General features: G+C 28.8%; 1 protein-coding gene across 3 annotated transcripts in view; it reads left to right on the top strand.

Moving 5' to 3' along the window:
• Window positions 1-19911, top strand: part of Sulf1 (Extracellular sulfatase Sulf1) — a 156777-nt gene that overhangs the window by 96598 nt on the left and 40268 nt on the right. For all 3 annotated transcript variants that reach the window (XM_083047436.1, XM_083047437.1, XM_083047435.1), the window contains exon 4: window positions 1725-2046. In XM_083047436.1, the coding sequence (XP_082903562.1) occupies window positions 1725-2046 (322 nt within the window). The remainder of the gene's footprint in view (window positions 1-1724; window positions 2047-19911) is intronic.

The following is a 19911-nucleotide window of genomic DNA, read 5'->3' as shown; positions in this document are numbered from 1 at the left end:
TCTTACTGATTGAGGGTAAGAACAAACCCTCTTTTACGTTAATCCATCATCTAATGTACTACGCTTCATGTTTATGGCTTATTTAATTCTCCACGTTTTTTTATACATTAAATCATTATATACATTGAAAAAAATGTCGGTGTAAAAGACACGAATTTTCTCGTCGTAAATATTGATTGCAACAATCTCTTAATCTATCGTAATTTAACTTGTCACATGAGAAATATAATAATTTTCATATTTAATCATTGAACAAGATTTAACTTGCCAAAAGAGTGGCATGTAATATTTCGCAAATAAGCGCTTTTTATATTATGGATAGGATAATTAGATTATATTTGTATTTTTACACAGAATTTTCTCTTTAGAATTTACCCTGAAAATCGTGGTAATCGTGGGACAATATGGTATGGAAAGAATTTTTTGAGAATTTCTCTGATTAATATTTATCACAACAAAAATAATATCTATCACAATAAAATATAAAACATGTTTGATTAATTTTACTAAACTGCATAATAAAATTCTCTCTGTGTACTAAACATATTTTCATTTACGAGAAATATAAGTTTGACAGCATCTAGTGTATGAAAACAGAACAGTTAGGGATAAAGTATGTTACTTTTGTCTTTTAAATCGTCCTCTGTTTTAGATTTATTTTCACACACTATAGATGGAGTCAAACATGACTTATTTCTCGTAAACGAAAATATGTTTGATAGACTATAATATACTAACGACAGTCAATATATTCATTTAGGTTTTTAGATCATCCCACCAACTTTATAATTATATTATATATATCTTAATTTTTGAATGTGGGGATTTGCACTTAAATCCCATCGGAAAAAATAATACAAACAAAATTTATATATAGCTCTGAGCACAAACGAAGGTGACAAGAATAGAATACTAAACTGCATAGTAAAATTTAATCAAACATTTATCATCAATATTTTATTGTGATAAATATTAATCAGAGAAATTCTCATAAAATTCTTTCCATATCACATTGTTCCACAATTACCATGATTTTCAGGGTAAATTCTAAGAGAAAATTCTCTCAGTATATATGTATATCTGTGTTTTCATATTATACACTGAGAGAAAAAAATAGTTGCAATTGCCACAATTTAACTATAATTTTTAGTGAGTTTAGGGGACAACAACATTTTTATAGTTATTTTAACATTGCAAATTATAGCTGACTCAATTTTAAATTATTGTTGTCATAGCTTTATAATGTTTTTAGTTCCTTTCTTACTTATTTTTTAGTTATTATTACCAATAAATAGTAAAACTGATATCAACATTATAGACACATGTACTATAATTGTAATTGTGATTATTATAAAAAATGGTTTATTTAATTTACCATTTGTTACTTAATATTTTACTATATTAATACTTTAAAAATTATTATAATTTATAGTAAAATTTGTACATTATTTGTCAGAACCATGCATGTAAGATTACTTTTACTAATATATTATAGAAATCATAACTACAAAAATGAAATTCCCAACTATAATTATTTTACTATGCAATTATATAGTTGCAAATATCAGACATTTTTCTCTCAGTGTAATAATCGAAAAACACGAGATATCGAAAGAGTAATTGTGAAAAATTCAATTATATAATTATTAATATTATATGAAATTCAATCATCACCGTCTATAATTACAATTTTAATTTTCACGATCTTTCTTCTATGATTTCAGGATACTTTGGCAAGTATTTGAACAAGTACAACGGCTCTTATATACCGCCGGGATGGCGGGAATGGGGCGGTCTTATAATGAACTCGCGCTACTACAACTACAGCGTCAATATGAACGGCAAGAAGATAAAGCACGGCTTCGAGTACAGCAGGGACTATTACCCGGACCTGATAGCCAACGACAGCGTCGCTTTCCTAAGACAGAGCAAACACAATTTCGCCCGGAAACCGGTCATGTTGGTCGCGAGCTTTCCCGCCCCGCACGGCCCGGAGGACTCGGCGCCGCAGTTCTCGCATCTCTTCTTCAACGTTACCACTCATCAGTGAGTACAAACTATCTCTTGCTCTCGTATTCGTATTTGCACGCGCCTTTTTCCATCCGTAATGAAAATATTTGTTTGCAAATCGCCCTGCTCCTCGGCGCGATTTTCTCTAATTAGTCATATAAACTCGCGATATATATGTATATAAAAAATTATTCCATCCGCGATCGAACATATACATATGTATGTTATTTTAATATTATTTTTCGATCCGCAGTAAAAATTTGTAAATCGCTCTGCCTTCGCGTCATTTGCTCTAATTAGTAATAAACTTGCAATATATATGGATATATATATATAATTAATATTTTTTTCAAATAAGAGAGCAAATTAGGAGCTTGTATGATATTCTAAATAATATTCTATGCGCGATAGAATTTTATATATATTTTTTTATATATGTATAATACAGCATATATATATATATATATTTTTTTTTTTAATAAGAGGAAATTAGAGGCCGTGGATTTTGTCCTACTAGAATAATAAATTTTTATTTAATTTTATATCCCGCAATGTTTCATTACCTTTGATATGAAATTTAATTATCGCGATGCTTTCGTATCTCTCTGATTGGATTCGATGTAATATGCATGTCATTTGCCTTATATGTACGCATGTATATGATATAGAGAAAAATGTAATTTTACATTTTTACATGTACCTATATCACATATCGTAAAAATTAATTAATCAACGAAACAATTGAGTTTTCATCTTGAATATTCATTTACATAATCAGTTGGATCTTAATAAGGTAAGAAATTGAAATAAAAAAGCATATTTCGCGATTGTTTCGAAAGCGCAAATCGCAACGAAGAGCATTTTTAATACAATTTATGCGCAAGTTTGACATTAGAATGAATTAAAATAATTCCTCCAACATTTGCGAAATTAACTTTGAGAAAATATGAAAGGATTGTTGTTTCGCCGCGGTGTTAATCGCGCGTTATTTTCTATCTTGCGTATATAATCTTCCAGAGAAAATACACAATCCTCTTTACTTCCCGCTGTTTTTTACGTCCATCCTCTTCGCTGCGGTCTGAGCGGTCTCTTCTTCTCGTTAAAGCGCCTCTTTCTCGAGAGAGAGTTTATGTTTCTGTTGCTCTGTCGCGATGACTTCATCGTCCCGCGACGAGGCAAAAAGTATATATGTAATCATGCAATAATGAGAATTTCGAATTATTCTTGCTTCCGCGACACGGAATTTTTTTATTCTAATTTGCGCGATATGACAGATAGAATGGATCAGTCGGAGAAATTCGCGACAGGAATCTAAAAATCAATTTACAAAGTCTCTAAAAAAAGGGACGTTAATATATACGATTTTCACCCTCGATGCTATTTATTTCGAATTACTTCACAGTTGAAAAATTTGTGTTAAATTTAACAAATATCACATGTCCCAAACGGTCCACAGAAATTTTTGTGTTAATTTAACATAATACGGATACGTTAAATGATGACACGAATATTGTGTTAATATTTTAACATAAAATAAATGCAAACTTCAAGTAAACTTAAAATAAATTTTGTGTTAAATTAACATAGTTTTAATGTAAAAATTAACTAAAAAAATTGTTAATTTTACATTTTATCGTCCCCACTTATATTATAAAATAAAATTAACATTTTTTTCTGTAAATTTTAACAGATAAATCTTGTCACTAATAATATCGAACATATTTATTATGTAAAATTAAAAGTAAATACACATTGTATTATTTTTACACTTATTTTCAGTTATTTTAATAATTTAACATTTGAGTTCAATTAACACAACAGCAATATGTTAATTTAACACATGAATGTGTTAAATATTTAACACAAAAATTTTAACGGGGACCGTTTCTAACAAGAAAACACAAATTTTCCAACTGTGTTGGCTTCGATATATCGAACCGGAGGGATCCATTCGCGTGTGGATGCTGTCATGACAACCGCGACTTCATCCAACACCGCGCCTATTATTTTTCGTTGTTGCACAACCGCTTTTCTCCCGTTAACGTGTACAGCGGACAATAAAAGGATTGTCTTCCTCGCGGAAAAACCGGGGGGCGAAAGGGGGGAAGAGAACAACCCTCGCGACGTCGATGAAGCCGGACTTTTCTCTCTTCGCGCTTCTCATTCTTCCTTCACAATGTATCGAACGCTTAAATTCGCGCTTATCTCCATTTTGCGTAAAAAAATCCACTATTGGATATCAAATACACAATTAGAGGTGGAACGGAAATAGAAAACGCGAACGGGTTCGCACCTGTCGGAACGAAGGGCGCGTCAACGCGTGTACTCTGGTCCTAGACCAGACAATCATGGGATAGATATATCCGGTGGATGGTGGAATCATCGTCGAGAGTGATGGAGTGCCCTTAAACGCACCGCACGCTGAGAGCGATGTTGAAAGAGGGAGGGGGTTCTTCTACCACCGGTTCAGCTATGCGTTATTGTGCGTCCACGAGAGACAGGTATTATTTCGCGCGCACCTGCGTGTCCACCGCAACGAAAATGAATGGAAAAAAAAAAAAAGGATTTTTGCGTGTCGTAAAAATTTGCAACGAGAACGATAGAAATGATAGCGGGTGTGTTTTAATCTTTTAAATAGAGAGAGAGAGAGAGATCTCGTTGACTGGACGATAATAGAAAAGATCCGTGGCGAACGTCATTATCGAGAGGCGTCTCACTGCAATACTGGTACATTTTTTCTGGAATTATGCATTACTTCGCATTGATTTACAAGCATAAAACAGTAATAACCCAGACAAGATTAAAACGTCTTAACTAAGTAAAAATGATGTTATGGCGTTTTTTTTTAATATTACAGGGTGTACTCAAACTTTAAAACCTGATATTTTCGGGGAATTTTATTTTACCTTGAAAAATCAGGGAATTCTCGTAGAATTTGATTGGGATTCAGGGAATTTTTTAAAACAAATTGCCTTTTTGATAATTTTATTCTTATTTAGCACTTAAAAAACATATGTCTATCTTTGCAATATTTAAGTTTTTTTAAAATGTGATTTTTAAATTAAAGATCTATTTTTCAAGATATCAAGATCTTATGTTTGTTTCATAGAAAATTGTTCAATTTTTTTAATAGGTAATATTTAAATAAATTAGTACTCCTTATTTATTTAATCAATAAATAAATAACAATTTAAAATAAATTAGATATATCGTACTTATTGTCTAAATTAATTTTACAATTAATAAATCAATATTAAATATTAGAAAAACTGTACTCTTGATAACTTTGAAATCGTACAAATAGAAAACATAATATATAAAACGTATGCAGCAAAGAAATTTATTTTAAAAAGCTGCATCTACAAATTTTCTTATTTTAACTGGAATTTTAAATGAAAATATATGGAAGACCAGGGAATTCTCAGGGAAATTTTTTACAAAATTTGAGTAGTCTTATATTTTACTAAATATTATAATTTATGAAATTATATTTGATATTTAATTTGTTTAGATGTAATCTAATTTTATTTGTATTTTGTGTGTGTTCAAGTTTATATAAAAGAAATTTTTATTAAAAATGATTTTTTGAGTTGATTAAAAAATTTTTTTTGAATTTTTTAATTACGAAGTTTAAAACAAGACATTTTTTAAACTTATAATTGAGAACACGTAACTTTTTCTTATATCTTTATTATAATATAATATTATAATTTTAATTTAGGTGTTCCAACTAAATATTTGCAATATTATTTTTAAAAAAATATTAATTTTAACGTTTTTGCATAATACATTGGTAGTGTATATGATGATTTCAATAAAACCTCATTTTTCTCAAATTTATTTTTCTTAACATTTCTTTTTATCATTCTAATTACATTTTTCTTACTAAATTAAACAGTACTAATATTTAAATATTGTATTTTATTTTAAAAAAAGAATTAACATAATTACACGCACTCAGTCGCATTACTTACAAGGGACATGTCACAACTGTCCGGAACCGATTTGATTCTTCTTCAAATATGTTGTTAAATACACAAATCTAAAAGACACGTATTTTTTTATATGTGTGGATATTGAGTTTTAAGGGATAAAACACCCCTTTAAAGAAAAACGGTATTTTTCTTTAGGATCGAATATCTGGTAAACTATAAGAAGTAGAAAAAAAAGACGTACAACAAATTTTAATGGCTTGAAGAGTACTTTAAAGTTATACGAACAAAATTTTTTTATTTTGAAAAAAAAATTAAGTGATGGGAGTATTTAAAAAAAAAATAAAAAAATTTTGTTCATATAACTTTAAAGTACTCTTCAAGCCATTAAAATTTGTTGTACGTCTTTTTTTTCTACCTCTTATAGTTTACCAGATATTCGATCCTAAAGAAAAATACCGTTTTTCTTTAAAGGGGTGTTTCACCCCTTAAAACTCAATATCCGCACATATAAAAAAATACGTGTCTTTTAGATTTGTGTATTTAACAACATATTTGAAGAAGAATCAAATCGGTTCCGGACAGTTGTGACATGTCCCTTGTTAGAATTATACGATAATTCGCAATACATGTACAAATTTATGATGAGTGAGACACCCCTCGGTCATTATTCAACGAATTTTGACAACCTCTTTAAAGTTAGAATTTGAATGAGCGAAAAAAAATTCGTACGTAATTTACATCGGGCGCTCTACGATGTATATTAAGTGCGGATGATCTGAAAATAAGCTTCCTCCATCCCGTCTATTCCCGTCGCGGCGAATTTCTAGTGCCAAGTTTCGCAGAAAATCGACGTGCAAAAAATTGCCGGCGGCTGTCATCGCGTCTCCGCGGTTGTCTCCTGTCACGGCGAGTAAAAAGAATTTCCGGTACACCACGTGTACGTTCCTGATAGCGTGCAATTTATTATCGTCGGGGATCTCCAAGTAAAAAAGAAAAAAGATTTCTCGTCAAAAGATTTCACCGCGTTTTGTGATGGAAAAAAAACGAAACCTATCGCGCTTTAATTTAATCCATCTGCCATATGCATAATTGTTCATCTTTTCAATGTGCGGATATACTCGGGTATCCGAAGCAACTTTAAATTATTTAAAAATTCACATGTTCATTGACTGAAGAGTTAATGTTAAAAATATACCGAAAAAAAATATTTGCCAAATTTTAGATGTCCCTATGTTATAAAATTTAGTTACTATGTCTAAATTTTCCTATGGTAACTAATATTTTTAATTGTAATTTAAGGAGAATTTTCTACTAAACTAAATATATATTAATTACAACACAGAGAGAATTTTCTCTTATAGGTCCGTATTTATAGACGTTTCTCAAATCTTATCTCAGTCTTGAGACATGTTTAATAGATGAATTTTGAAAATCAATTTGATTTTGTTTGTAATCTCGATTTAGTAGAGATACTCAAGAAAAAATGTCAGTTAATCTTTAATCAAAATATAACTATTGAACCGTCCGTATCTCAAGACGTAAAATCTGAGTATCTAATCTAATATACGCTCTTGAGATTCAAGAAACGACTATAAATACGGATTTTAGAATTTATCCTGAAAATTATGATAATCATAGGATAATATGGTATGGAAAGAATTTTATGAGAATGTCTCTAATTAATATTTATCACAATAAAAATAATAATATCTATCACAATAAAATATAAAACATGTTTGATTAATTTTACTATGCAGTTTAGTATTCTATTCTTGTCATCTTCGTTTGTGCTCAGAGCTATATAATTTGTTTGTATTATTTTTTGCGGTGGGGTTTAAGTGCACATCCCCACACTTCAAAAATTATTATGGATATAAAGTTGTTTTGGATATAAAGTTTAATATGAATAATGTATTGACCGTCGTATATTATAGTTTATCAAACATATTTTCGTTTACGAGAGAAATAAGTCATATTTGACTCCATCTAATAGTGTGTGAAAATAAATCTAAAACAGAGGACGATTTAAAAGACAAACAATATACTTTATCCCTAACTGTTTTCTTTTCATACACTAGATGCTGTCAAACACGACATATTTCTCGTGAATGAAAATATGTTTAGTACACAGAGAGAATTTTACTATGCAGTTTAGTAAAATTAATCAAACATGTTTTATATTTTATTGTGATAGATATTATTATTTTTGTTGTGATCGACTCATTTCATGCATATAAGAATATGAAGAAAAATATTATATTCATGAGAATAATTATTCTTTTAAAAGCGAAAAGAATGAACAAAAAGTACATAGAAAGCAATAAAACACAAAGGCTAAAACTGAAATCACATTCTATTGATATAAGAATAATTGCTAAGAGAAAATTCTCTCAGTGCATAAAATTTAGTTACGGTAACTAATATTTCTTTTTCTTCGTGGAGAGTTCGCAGAAATCAGTTAACGCCTCGACATTGTAAATTATATTTAATTACAGCGAGGCGTTATATATATGTATATGTATAATAAATATCAGGGCCACTTATGCGGTCGCCGAGTGCCGACCGACATTTTAATATCGAACGTTTTTATTTCGCACGCTCACGTACATCCACGCCATTCCCGTGTCGTGCCACTCAAAAGCTAATCGAGAGAAATTAATGTGTCGGGCAGCATCCAGAGTAACGTGTGCTTTCAGAGGGCTTTTATTGGCGCGCCTTTAAGCAATCAGTAGCCGGGCGCTAATTTAATTCCCGTTTGATCAAAGGGAGATTGAGTGCATCGCAAGACAACATTATTGTAGATTAATGACAGGCGTTTTTTTTTTTTTTTTTATTTCAATGACGGTTCGCTAGTACTTATACAACTATGTTCGCTCGAATGCAAAACTTTACTCGGAATACTCTAATAGCATCCTTGCTTTAAGAGAGCTCACTGTTCTCCAATATTTCTTTTATACATATATATGAGTCTTTCTGGATTATGTTTATTTTTACACACTAGATATGGAGATAGGCGCGAAATGATTTCGCGTAAGCAAAAATATAAGCAGCTGTTTATTACATTCTCACTCGAACTCAGATTTTTCTTCTCAATTTTCGGGACAGTTATTTCAAGCGTCGTACTTATTGGTCAATCTGTCAACGCATTTTCATTTCCAGACAGTTCGTTTCCCTGAACTGCCGTTTTTAGATTTCACCTAGCCACTAAATATTTTACAGAGACGCGTAATATCAGAAAGAAATGTCAAGTGAAATGTCAGAAAGTATAATGAAAATATTGACAATAAAACATCTGCATAACGTCGCAAAATAGAAGAAATTTAAATAATAAAATAAAAATAATAAAAATAATAATAAACTCAATGTATAAATGAATAAAACATTCCCGATGTTTTTTAAGCAATATTTTAGTATAAAAACCAACAATAAATTTAGAGAAAAGAAAAAACGTATCTATGTGTATGTATTTTGTGAGTATGTGCTCACAAAATACATTCGCATTTCAGGCTATACTTTCATTTCTTTATCCCAATGTTCAGTCTATATTATATTATGTTTTAAGTATCGATTAAATATGTTTTTAGAAGCTGCGCTATTGGAAAGAAATACTGTGATAAATATAGAATAGTCGCAGCATTCATTTAAGAAATTCTTTCTCTGTTAATGGTTTTTTTCAACGCTTATTTTTTATTTTATTCTTCTTTTAAGCTCATTTTTCTAAAAATTAAAATGATTGAAGTTATACATATAATTTGTGGCTTAACTGGAATTTAATCCATAGCGAGTAAATTTTAATTTTTCTTAATTTTATTATTATATATCAGAACTTGTTTGTCTGACTTTGTTAACCAAATTTTTATTATTAATGCGGGTTTTTTCTGCATTACACTTTTGCGCAGGTTTTACTTTGTAGTAAGTTAAAATTTTTAGCCTGTGTCTTCATTAAATTATTAATAATAATCTCGTTATTAGAAAGCATATGTATAGAACAATGTATTTTTCATAGTAAAAATAAAAATCTTGTGCAGTATCGGTCGTTTTTTTTGCTTGTGAATAAAGCTCATTGTTATAGTAGCAAGCATAGCACAAAAATTCGAAGTTCAAATGTCCGATACATTCTTGATCGTATTGTCCGAATGTCGTGCGACATTCCAGAATTCATTTTTGAATAAAAGATACGAGACAAGAACCACTACGCAAGCTAAATTCAATGCTAGAAAAAGACGATGACATTCGTGACATCTAAATGCAGATATCAAAGAGAGAAACATCGATTTTCAGAGAGTGACATCGGAAATAAGAAAGAGGATATTTCAGACGATAGAGATTAAAAAAATTGGATTATCAAAGAAATTATCAATGTGTGTTTTTCTCTTTGGAGATTGCAATTTCTGTTCTTTTATAATTCAGTAGTAATTTATTTTTCTGGAAATTCTTCGTATTTTTCTAATATACAATATACAAAGCTATTTTAATTGGATAAGTATAATTAAAATTCCAAACTACGATTAGAAAATAGATCGAATAATATTAATTATATTTCAAGATAATTATTTTAATTTAATTCATTAAAAAATGCATGTATAAAAATTCATGATATTATGATGTTAGCTATCCGGATAGGATTTATTAAATTCGAAAACAAATGCCTCTCGCGCATATAATTGATAATGCATTATGAAAGTTATGCAGTATAGATATTACGTTTTTCGCATGGAAGAATGAATTTTTTCCCTATAGTATGTATTTCCATAAATACCCAAATTTTTACTTATCTTATCTCCATTATTAATAATATTAAGTATATCAATTCGTTGAACAAAGTCAGATAAACATGTTCTGATAAGTAATAATAAAATTATGAAAAAATAAAATTAATTCTTATTTGCTATGGAATAAAATCCAGTAGTCATATTTTATATGTACCTTAAATTTATTTATATATATTCAATAGTCGTACATCTCAAGTTTTATGTAGTTTTTTATGTAGTTTAATTTTATATGACGAATGTTTCGTAACGCAGTTGTTGATTTTTACACAGTCTCTTTAAATTATTTTCAATCTTACAATGTTTCAAGTTATGTTTAAGATTACGTGGGAAGTTCCTGTTGTGCAAGACTTCCCAACATTATCGAAATGTTATGTGTTTAATTATTTAATTACAAACAAGCAATCACATAAAGAAACTGCTGCCTGAGGGAACCGCCTTGTTGGTCCCCCGACACGTGTGCATTAAGTGTGAATATATTATTGAAATAATGTTTCTTATAGAACAGCTGATTTATTTTTGCTTACGCGAAATCACTCGTGGTTGTCTATTGTGGAAAATAAAATATAATCCAGAGAGAAATATATATGTATATTTACATGTTTGTATTTGTGTATGTGTATGTGTGTCTTTGGATTATTATATCTTCTTTTCCACAATAGATGACGATAAGCATGAAGATTTCGCGTAAGCAAAAATAAACCAGCTGTTTTATAAGAAACACCATTTCAAAAATAAACCTTATAAAGTGTGAAGTGTCGGGAATTACCGTGATCAAGAAGGCGGTTGCTTCATAGTCAGACGGTCTCGCATGTGACTGCTTGGCTGTAACTATATAATAGTTAGACACATAATTTTTGGTATCTTATTGTGATAGATATATTTGTGTGAAACATTTTTTTCTAAAATGCATCGTTTTTGAGACATTCGACCGTTTTCGAACTTTTGGTCCACTCTGTTTAATCCTATACGTACCTAATATCTCTTTGTTGCGCGAGATACCATTAACCTGTGGGGGACAATCGTTATTAATTGCAACCGCGAAGAAAGGTATTTATTGTCGAGAATGGCGGCTAATGGAGGCTGACGGTAAGACTCATTTATAATCCAATATATACATATAAGTATAGCGTATGAAAAGGCTGGAGGTAAATTTATGATGCGGTTCCAGCTTAACCTCCCACGCAATTCTGTAAGTGTTAATAGTTCGTCGCGATTCGAGGCGTCTGGTAATCATCAGTCTCATTATTCATGCGGATATACGCATAAATATGCGTCGTCTCTGTCTCGCATACATCGATAAAGGAATCGATCTATCGCGTTTTGTAATATCGCGTCGCTTTTTTTCGCACGTGATATTCGCTTCGATATTTTATGAATCGTAAATTTCCATGATTGAACAAGAGATTTGAATTTCATGAATCCAGAACGGATTTTACCATTGTTAATGTAATTACGTGTCACTGAGTAAGATCCTTGGAATACACACAATCGCGCGTGAATTAATATTTTAACTCTTCTAATTCAAAGGTCTTCCAACGTTAATTACATTACGATGTTGCTTTAATTTTTAAGCAAATATAAATTAATTTTTTTAAAATAATTACTACATATAAAAATGCATATTTATTTCGTTATTTTGGTTTTAAAATAATATACATATATATATATATATATATATATATATTTTCTGTTGAAAAAATTTATATTTGTAATAAGAAATAATGGGGTGTGTCTTCATCATTTACGGGGGACATTTCGTACAGTGTTCATTAAAAAAGAACGCAATAATTTTCCATAATCCTTTCGCAGAGGAAAAAAATATCTTTCGATATAAAACAAAAAACAGTGAAATTTTTTTTGTAACTGAAAATTTTGCAAAAGAATAGTCTAATATTTAGTACACGAATATCAAAATCAGCGAGATATATTATTATAGGTACTGAGAATTTTTTTGTGCTTCGTTATTTTATACATGACAGACGACTAATAAATATAAAGTTTTTTGTTGCTATCGTGTCGATGTAAAAGTTTTCTCTCATCAATTAAAGATTTTCTTCCTTTATTATCGGATATACGAAGGAGGAAAAAATAGCTTTATTTGAGTTCGCAATATTAATCGCAAAAACTTGAGACAAGTCTATACGAGTATTCGAAAAATACAATCAAGGTGTGTCGAAGAGAAACATCTTCGTTTTCAGAGCTCTACAATTTATTTTTCATTTTTCTTCGGTGAGGCATATAAGTTTACACATTCAAAATTTGTTGTCAAAAATAGAGTTTAAGAAATAGAGTTTAATTTATTGACGATTATCATTAGTTCATTTACTATAATTTATGAAATATATTTTCCTTTAAAAAGAAATCATATTTTATTATCTAGTGTATGTCTCCATCTGATTTATTAAAACAATATACATATATAGAAATAGAAATAGAATATTCAATGCTCGTCTTTTAAGTCGCCGAAAAAAAATATCAGTCTTGTCCAAAAACGTTATCAAAGAACGCTCGCAAACGAACAACTTTTCGAATATAATCATTTTGTCACCTTCGTTTCTGCTTAGAGCTATAGTTTATGTTTGTATTATTTTTTGCGGTGGGGTATAAGTGCAAATACCCACATTCAAAAATTTAGACTTGGTATACGTGCGTATACATATATGAATGTATTGACTGTCGTTGGTGTATTATAGTCTATCGAACATATTTTCGTTTACGAGAAATAAGTCATGTTTGACTCGTATCTATAGTGTGTGAAAATAAATCTAACAGAGGACGATTTAAAAGACGAGCAATGAATATATTCTATACCGAGTAATACTATTTTCATACACTAGATGGAGTCAAACATGACTTATTTCTCGTAAATGAAAATATGTTTGGTAGATTTTATAATCTATACACGTATTATACACGAAGGATAGTCCAAATGTGTCACTAATTAATAATTCTCAATCTAATAGTAAATCGAATAATCATAAATACAAATTTTTGGAAAAGTGTGGGGACTTGCATCAGCGAACCCCACCGCAAAACTAAAACAAACATAAATTGTAGAGCTTTGAGTACAAATGAAGATAATAAAATCACTAGTGCAGACTCGAAAAGCAGTTCATTTCTGACACTTTTGATGACAGCGTTTAATGAGACTTACAGGTGCTGATACTTTTTCGTTCGTACATTTATGTTTATTATCCGTGCATATTGTTCCACGATTACCATGATTTTCAGGGTAAATTCTAAGAGAAAATTTTCTCTGTGTGCATGAGATATAATTCATATCTAATTTTCCATTTAGTATATCAAAATTGATAGAAGCGAGAAACACACAAACATTGAATTATGCAATTTTAGGATGTACATTTTATTTACGTTTAATAGATAAAATGGTAGAGAAAAAATAGTCAAACGATTTAACACGTAACATCTATGATGTCATAGCAAATATGTCATAACCGATGCATCTGCAAAATGTAATTGCATAATTTCCTAACGAAATTAAAGAAGATAGATTTCTTTTTCCATTCTATTAAAATATGAAAATTTATATAAAAATATATCGGTAATATTATGGAAAATAATAGAAATTTTTGCAAATATTTATTATTTTAATACACGATATTTTAAATGATATGTCTGGATCTCATACAGGATATTTATATTTTTCGAAATAGTACGTGTTTTGCTGAACTATTCTCTCTTATGTATAGTAAAATACAAATTTTTATTTGTTAAATTGAATTAAATATGATTCTGATAATAAATAATTTCTTGTAAATAAAGATATGGCTGATAATAATGTAGATAGAATTTATTTGCACTATTACTCTCTGAACATTTGAAGCAAAGTAATTTCTTAAACACTTATATAAAATATTTAAAAATCTTTTAATCTTACAAACATATAGTGAATATTTTACACAAAATATATTCGAACATTTTAATTTTGTAAGAAACGAATAAGATGTAATATATTTTTTTTTAAGCTGACAATCTATACAATTATAGAATATTTAATATTCGTATACTTATCGATTAAATGTGTCTTGATGAATGAGAGATAACGAAATGAGAATTTATAACTAGAGAATGAGTTTATCACTAATAACAATAAGCTTTAATCAAACTAATTTATAATTAAGTCTTATAATTAAGTTCATATAATTAGATGAAGATATCGACTTTCGTTTGTCTATTATATTCTATCAAATATATTTTTGATTACGAAAAATAAGTTATATTTCATTTCATCTAGTGTCTGAAAATAGATCTAACAGAGGACGATTTAAAAGATAAGCAATGAATATTCTCTATCCCTAACTACTGTTTTCATCTATTAGATGGTGTCGTGTTTGAACACGATATATTTTTCGTAAATGAAAATATATTTGGTAGATTATAATATCCAAATAAGCACAGTCAATATGTTTTTCTAAATTTTAGAGATTAATTATTTAAGATTATTTAGCTTAAGTTATTATTCAGCTATAAACATTATCATTATTTTTTAAAAATGTGTGGAGTTTGCTCTCCACCGCAAAAATGTAACAAACATAAAATGTAGAGCACAAGAAAAGATGACTAAATTAGTTATTCATTTCTCGAGGAACCGCTTTTGACGACGCTTTTTCCTTCAATAGAACTTGTATGAACTTGATACTTTTTACATTCGTCTACTTCGCGCTCGATGCATACACATTTGTGTACGAAATACTTCATAAAATGCTGTTTTAGATTTTATACAACTTTTGGAAACAGCATACATGTAAAAGCGTTATACGTAATATCAATAATAAATAAATTATCTTGACTCAATCACACTCGAACTATGCATGCATTCTAAACGATATAAATATATATTAACAGAATTCACATAATTGACGAAAACGATTATTCTTTTGAAAACGAAACTTAAAGAATAATATAGATATTATAGATTATAAAATAATCAAAAAGTGAATGAGGCGATAAGACATTAAACCTGAAAAAAAATCACTTTTGATCGATATAAAATCTTAAATAGTAAATACTCTAAAACTGTAGCTTGTTAGCTTCAGAACAAATATATCATATTTATTTATTATTAAATTAGAAGTTTCGAAAACATCACGCGTAAAGCATTTACTATATATGTATCTATATTTATGAAATTAGAAGATACGAAATTATATTATATAATTATTTACGAAATTATTTTGCTTTAATATTATGATATACAAAATAATAGGAACTCTTTTCTACCTGGAAATTTTGCTGTTATATAATTTACCAAACATTCTTTCCGAAAAATAAGTTACATTTGTCTCCATCTTTTGTATGTCTCCATCTGATTTTATTAAAACAGTATATTTAGAAATAGATTCAGTCCTTATCTTTTACATCGTCGGAGAAAGCATCAGTCTATAAGTCTTTTTCGACATCGTTATCTGATCAAAACCGCCCGGAAACGAACAACTTTTCGATCTGCTCAATTCTTGTAATGTTCATTTCATATTCATATCTCTACAATTTATGTTTGTATTATATTTTGCGGTGGGGTTTTAGTGTAAATCCCCGCATTCAAAAATTCAAATAAAATGTAAAAAAATTAAAGATTATATGTTTAAAAATTAATAATTTTAGATAAATTAATTAAATTCAATGATTGTCGTTGATGTATTATAGTTTACCAAACATATTTTCACTCTCGAGAAATAAGTCATGTTTAACTCCATCTGGTGTATGAAAATAGATTTAACACGAAGGACGATTTAAAACACGAGAATCGAATATATATATACCTACTCTATGCCTAAATACATTGTTTCGTTTTGAATGTGTGATTTGCACTCAAAACCCCACCGCAAAAAAAAAAATTAACAAATATAAATTGTACAGAGATCTGAATATGAAATAAATATGATCAGAATTGAGCAGATCGAAAAGTTGAACATATTTCTCGCAAACGAAAATATATTTCATAGACTATAATACATCAATCACGATAATCAATAAATTCGTCTAGGAATCCAGTGGCGTAATGTTTAATAAATTATTTAATGTGTAGGGACTTGCATGCCCGTATCCTATTGCAAAAATGAAACAAACATAAATTGTACTGTTTTGACGCCAAACGAAGGTGACAATCAAGATTAGTTGAGCAGAATTAAAATTTTCATTACCAGAGCAAACGCTTCTAATTACAATGTTGGACAAGACTTACGTCCCTTAAGACTTGAAGCCTGAAAGTAAAATTATACAATATGAACTATACAATTATTCGAATATTATATATTCTATAACTGTAGATTTTTAGCTTTAAAAATATGTATATATCATTATATTAATTTTTTACCATATTAGAAAGTTTTAAGATATTTTCCAACATTTTAAAGTATTTATTATAAGATTGGAAAATCCGGAAATATTTCAGATAAGAGTTTACGAATTTATTTTCAAGAATTCAGAGAGTAATAGCGCACATAAATTTTGCTTTAATATTATTATCAGCAACACTTCTACTTACAATAAATTTTTTATGTTTAAAATATATTCACACACACACACACACACAGTGTATAAACGTTCGTATAACTGTAACTGGATATACGAGCAAATATTGAATAAATACACACAAAAACAGAATCTATTTCAAAAAATAAATATCCTATATACAAGATCCGGACATTTTATTCTAACTTCCTTATATAAAAAAAAAAATATGCAATAATTTACACAAATTTCACTTTCCGATAACATTATATCCACATATTTTTATATAGACTTTTATATTTTTAGAGAAATTTATTTTTGTTGAAGATTCCATTGGAAAAAAATGATGCTGTTTTGCAGCTATTTTGCAACTGCATCGATATCACATCACAGAAGTTTGTGATTAAGTTTCGTGTTAAGTCGTTTAAATTTATTTTTTTAATTATTTTATTTAGAAATCATAAATAAAATTCACCTGATGTGCAATATGCATAATTCACTGCTTGTATGTGTCTCCCTTATTTATACACTTTGAAGTGTACCATATATGGGTTAGATATAAATTAGTTCTTCTCAATATAAAAGTATAATCAATTATTTACTGATTCTAATATACGAATTAGGGTGTGTTTTCATCAATTATGGGACATTTCGTACAGTGTTCATGAAAAAAGGATGCAATTCTCCATAGTCTTCCCCAGAGAATAGAAATATTTTTCGATATAGAACAAAAAGGATTCAAATTTTTTTCTGTAACTGAAAATTTTACAAAAGAATAGTCTAATATCGAGTACACGAATATCAAGACCAGCGAGGTACTATTGCGAGAATCTTTTTTTTTTCGCTCACATGATTAAACATGACAGGCGACAAATAAATATAAAGTTTTGTTACTATCGTGTCGATGTAAAAGTTTTCTCTCAACAATTAAAGTTTTTCTCGCTTTACAATCAGATATGAAGGAGGAAAAAATATCTTTATTTGAATTTGTAATATTAATCGAAAAAATTCGAGACAGGTCTATACAGGTCTATCTTCGCTTTCATAATTCTATACAATTTATGTTGGTAATTTTTTCAGATGAGGCATACAAGTTTCCACACATTCAAAAATAGAGTTTAAGCAATTAATAACAAGATCAGTATATTAACTGTTGTCATTAGTTTGTCTATTATAAATGACCAAACATATTTTCCTTTACGAGAAATATGTTATATTTGACTCCATTTTTATCTCCATCTGATTTTATTAAAACAGTACATTTAAAGATCGATAAAAGTATATTCACAATTCTTATCTTTTAAATTGTCGGAAAAAGTATCAGTCTATAAGTTCTGTCCAACACCATCAAATCATAATCGTCCGAAAATGAACAACTTTTCGAATTCGAATATACTCAACTAATCTTGTCATCTTTGTGCTCACAGCTCTACAATTTATGTTTTTGTTATTTTTGCGGTGGGTTTGAGTGCAAATCTCACACATTCCAAAAAGAAATCGTGTAATCAATAATGAACAACCAAACGTCTTAACAATTAAGTCTTAATAATAAAGTCTTAAAAACTAATAAGTATTAATAACTAAGTTATAATTAACCCATGATTAAGTACTATAATTAAGTCTTATTATTAAATCTTATTATTAAGTCTTATAATTAAATTCTTATAATTAGATAAAGATATCGACTCTCGTTTGTATATTATACTCTACCAAACACATTTTTGTTTACGAGAAATAAGTTATGTTTGATTCCATCTAGTGTGTGAAAATAGATGTAACAGAGGACGATTTAAAAGACAAGCAATAAATATACTGTATCCCAAAATATACTATTATATTTTAAACAAACATAAATTTTTGAGCTTTAAAGACAAATGATATTTTTTCGCTCTTCAACTTACACACTTTATTTTACGAAATGCTCCATAAAATGCAATCTTAGACTTTCTGCAGCAGCTAGAAATAGCGAAAACATAAAAACTAGATATGAAAAGTCGTTAACTAATGAATGTCCCGTCTTTATCAAGTGACTCAATTACACTCGAACTATGCATTCGTCGCAAATGTGAACAAAAACATTAATGAGAACGATTCTGCTTTAAAAATTTTGAAAAATAAAGAATGTAGAATGATATGCAAAGCATACATGCAAAGAGCAATAAAATATAAAACCTGAAAGTAAAATCATAATATCAAAATAATATAAACTATACAAGTATTCGAATATTATATGTTCTGTAACTGTAGATGTAATGTTTTTGTTATTTTTGCGGTAGGATGTAAAGCTCCACATATATTATAAAAATTTACATTCCAATATTATGTTGTTACTTAATAACTCAAAACTTTAATAAGTAAGCCTTAATTATTAATAATTAAACCTTAACTAAATTATATAATTAATTTACAATTGAGTCTTATAACAAAGTCTTATAATTAAGCCTTATAATTATATGAAGAAATGGGCTCTCGTTCGTATCTTATATTCTATCAAACATAATTTCGCGCGTTTACGAGAAATAAGTTATATTTGCAAATTATATAAGAAAGAGAGAGAGCAATTATGAATATAAATTTATTGACGGTTGTCATTTATTCTTAATTTATCAAACATATTTTCCTTTATAAGAACGAAGTCATATTTGACCATCTAGTGTATGTCTCCATCTGATTTATTAAAACAATACACTGGGAGAAAAATCCATGATTTTTCCGATTAAAAA

The sequence above is a fragment of the Prenolepis imparis genome, unplaced genomic scaffold (genome assembly GCF_030444845.1).
Source record: "Prenolepis imparis isolate NDT839.2.m4 unplaced genomic scaffold, iyPreImpa1.0 SCAF_10, whole genome shotgun sequence".
Taxonomy (NCBI): domain Eukaryota; kingdom Metazoa; phylum Arthropoda; class Insecta; order Hymenoptera; family Formicidae; genus Prenolepis; species Prenolepis imparis.
Note: the sequence above shows the minus strand (reverse complement) of the source record. Positions and strands in the feature narration are given on the sequence as shown.